The sequence below is a fragment of the Penaeus vannamei genome, chromosome 25, assembly GCF_042767895.1.
Source record: "Penaeus vannamei isolate JL-2024 chromosome 25, ASM4276789v1, whole genome shotgun sequence".
In the NCBI taxonomy this organism is placed as follows: Eukaryota; Metazoa; Arthropoda; class Malacostraca; order Decapoda; family Penaeidae; genus Penaeus; species Penaeus vannamei.
The window spans coordinates 17,363,451-17,367,215 of record NC_091573.1 but is presented as its reverse complement, the minus strand read 5'-3'; the positions used below and the strand labels follow the sequence as shown (position 1 = coordinate 17,367,215).

General features: G+C 34.3%; 1 protein-coding gene across 1 annotated transcript; it reads right to left on the bottom strand.

The window, feature by feature from the left end:
- Positions 1-2,815: 2,815 nt before the first annotated feature.
- Positions 2,816-3,622, bottom strand: LOC138866383 (uncharacterized). Its single transcript, XM_070138917.1, has 3 exons — positions 3,577-3,622; positions 3,162-3,333; positions 2,816-3,038 (listed from the first exon to the last, which is right to left on the bottom strand). Exons 1-3 carry the CDS (start codon positions 3,620-3,622, stop codon positions 2,816-2,818), a joined length of 441 nt encoding a protein of 146 aa, XP_069995018.1.
- Positions 3,623-3,765: the final 143 nt, after the last annotated feature.

Below are 3,765 nucleotides of genomic sequence, written 5' to 3'. Positions count from 1 at the left end.
AAATAATAATAATTATAATGACAATGATAATGATGTTACTATTATTTCTATTGCCATGATTAGTATGGAAATTATTGGAATAGAGTTAATTATTGCTATTATTGCAGTAATTATCAAGATTGTCATTATAATTATGACTTTATCATTATAATTGTCATTATCATTGTCATTATCATCATAATTATCATCATTATTGTCAATAATAAAGGAATCATCGGGGGAAATCATCATAATTACTTTAATTAATGTTAAAATCCTCATAATTACCATTAAAAAGCGAAAAGGGTTTTTTTTTTCGACGTTTCTCTCAAAAGGCTAAATTTTGCCTTTTTTCGACTTAGGGACTTTATTACTTCGGGCCTTTATTTCATTATAAATGGAGTGAATGATACTTATTATCATTATTATCATTAGTCATTATCTTTATGATTATTATCATTATAGTCATTATCATCATGATTATCATTATTACTACCATCATTATGGCAGTTATAATAATTATTATGCTAATTTTTATTGCTATTCTTGTCATTATAACTATCTATTTAATAATAATACCAATAATGATGATCTTAGAAATAATAATGACAATAATAATAATTACAATGACACGGATAATATTATTATTTCTATTACCTTTTTTATTATGGAAATTATTGGAATAGATTTAATTATTGCTATTATTGCAGAAATTTATCAAGATTATCATTATAATTATGACTATCATTATTATCATTATTATTGTCATTATCATTGTCATTATCATCATAATTATCATCACTAGTGTCAATAATAAAGGAATCATCAGGGAAATCATAATAATTACCTGAATTACTGTTAAAATCCTCATAATTACCATTCAAAAGGGAAAACGGTTTTTTCCATGTTTCTCTAAAAAGGGACTGTAATCCGCTAGATTTTGGGGTTTTTTTCGACTTTTGGGATTTTATTACTTCTGGACTTTATTTAATTATAAAAAGACTGAATGATAATTATTATCATCATTATTATCATTACTGTCATCCTTTTTATGATATAATAATTATAGTCATTATCATCATGATCATCATTATTATTACCCTCTTTATTGCAGTTAGAATAATTATTATGCTAATTATTATTGCTATTTTTATCATTATAACTATTTACATAATGATAATAGGAATAATGTTGATCTTAGAAATAATAATGACAATAATAATAAGTATAATGACAATGATAATATTACTATTATTTCTATTACCATTATTAGTATGGGAATTATTGGAATAGAGTCAATTATTGCTATTATTGCAGTAATTCTTAAGATTATCATTATAATTATGACTTTATCATTATTATCATTATCATGGTCATTATCATTGTCGTTATCATCATAATTATCATCTCTATTGTTAATAATAAAGGATTAGCCATGGATATCATAATAATTACCTGAATTAATGTTAAAATCCTCATAATTACCATTAAAAAGCGAAAAGTGTTTCTTTCGACGTTTCTCTCAGAAGTCTGTAATAGGCTAGATTTTGCCGTTGTTTCGACTTTTGGGATTTTATTACTTCTGGCCTTTATTTCATAATAAATGAACTGAATGATAATTATTATCATCATTATTATCATTACTGTCATCATTTATATGATTATTATCATTATTATTATCATCATTATTGCAGTTGTAATAATTATTATGCTAATTATTATTGCTATTTTATCATTATAACTATTTATATAATGATAATAGCAATAATGTTGATCTTAGAAATAATAATGACAATAATAATTATTATGATGACAATGATAATGATGTTATTATTATTTCAAATGCCATTAGTAGTATGTAAATTATTGGAATAGAGTTAATTATTGCTATTATTACAGTAATTATCAAGATTATCCTTATAATTATGACTTTATCATTTTTATCATTATTATTGTCATTATCATTGTCATTATCATCATAATTATCATCATTATTGTCAATAATAAAGGAATCCTCATGGAAATCACCATAATTACTTGAATTATAAAGCGAAAAGTTTTTTTTTTTTTTTTTACGTTTCTTTTAAAAAGGCTGTAATACGCTAGATTTAGTCGTTTTTTTGACTTTTGGGATTTTATTACTTCTGGCCTTTGTTTCATTATAAATGGACTGAATGATAATTATTATCATCATTATTATCATTACTGTCATCATTTTTATGATTATTATCATTACAGTCAATATCGTCATGATTATCATTATTATTATCATCGATATTGCAGTTATAATAAAGATTATGCTAATTATTATTGCTATTTTTATCTTTATAACCTAACCTAACCAAGACGACCTCCTAGTTCGTCCCACAGGCTTCCTCCACCCAGGGTTGTCTCTTACAGAGACAACCTGATGGGCAGGATCAGCCTGTGGAAAGCGAGCCAGGGGGCCATATACCCCTGAGTTGGCGATCCCGGATTGTGCAGGTAACAGGTCCTGTGCCAACCTCACGGTGCAGCCGTTGGTTAGACACATGGTCCGCCAACAGTCCCCCATGAACCGGCGCAAGGACCTCTTACAAACGGCGTCAAGACGGGACTCCAGTGCACTGGATAATGTCCAGGTTTCACTACCGTAGAGCAACACTGGCATTACCAGGGCCCTGAAAACCCGTAGTTTGGTCCTGCTACACAGGTACCGGCATCTCTAAATACTCTTGTCGAGAGAGTTCATGACCCCTGCTGCCAGGCCAATCCGTCTACTGACTTCCTCGTCTCACAGCCCACAGTTATCAACTGCACTACCAAGGGATGTAAAGCTCTCTGAGACCTTAATGTCCTAGCCGCAAGCACGTACCGACTGAACTGGTTCTGCTAGTAAGTCCTCAAAATCCTGGATCTTGTTCTTGGTCCGAGAGACCTCTAGACCCAAGGGCTTCGCTTCATTGCCGAATGCATCCCGGGCCATCACTAAGGTATCCAAAGACTCAAATAGAATTGTAACATCATCGGCAAAATCAAGGTCTGTAACTTTAATATTAGCCAGTGTTGCTCCACAATGACTTTGAACAGTAGCTCTGCCTAGTATCCAGTCCATGCAAGTGTTGAAAAGGGCTGGTGCAAGAACACAGCCTTTCCTCACTCCTGGACTGACAGGAAAGAAGCTCGACAGGTCCCCACCACACTTTACAGCACTTTCAGTACCAGTATATAGGTTTGTTATTAGATCAATAATCCTTGTTGGAATTCCTCTCAGTCTCAGGATCTCCCAGAGTGATTCCCCTTGTAATGTATCGAACGCCTTCTTGAGGTCGATGTAGGCTGCAAGTAACCCACGTCCGAACTCACGACGGCGCTCTACAATGACTCGAAGCGCAAGGATACGGTCTATTGTTGACTTGCCAGGAGTGAATCCGGATTGCTCTGGCCTCTGATGCCTTAGTAGATGGTCTCTGATACGCCTCAGAAGGAGCGGGCAAGAACCTTGCCTGGTACAAATGAGCAGTGTGATGCCGCGGTGATTGCTGCAGTCCCATCGGTCCCCCTTCCCCTTCCAGAGAGGGATGACCACACCCCTCAACAGGTCAGAGGGAACGGTACTGGACTGCCAGATGGCAGCCAGGACAGCATGCAATCCCCGCGCCATAGGTTTACCACCAGCCTTTAACAGTTAAGCTGGGGTGCCGCAAATACCCGCTGCTTGGCCCCTCTTCAGCTTGGAGATCGCCTCCCTAACCTCAGCTAGGGAGGGAGGGTCCTCGCTAATGGGTGGGTCCGGCAGCGGAATCA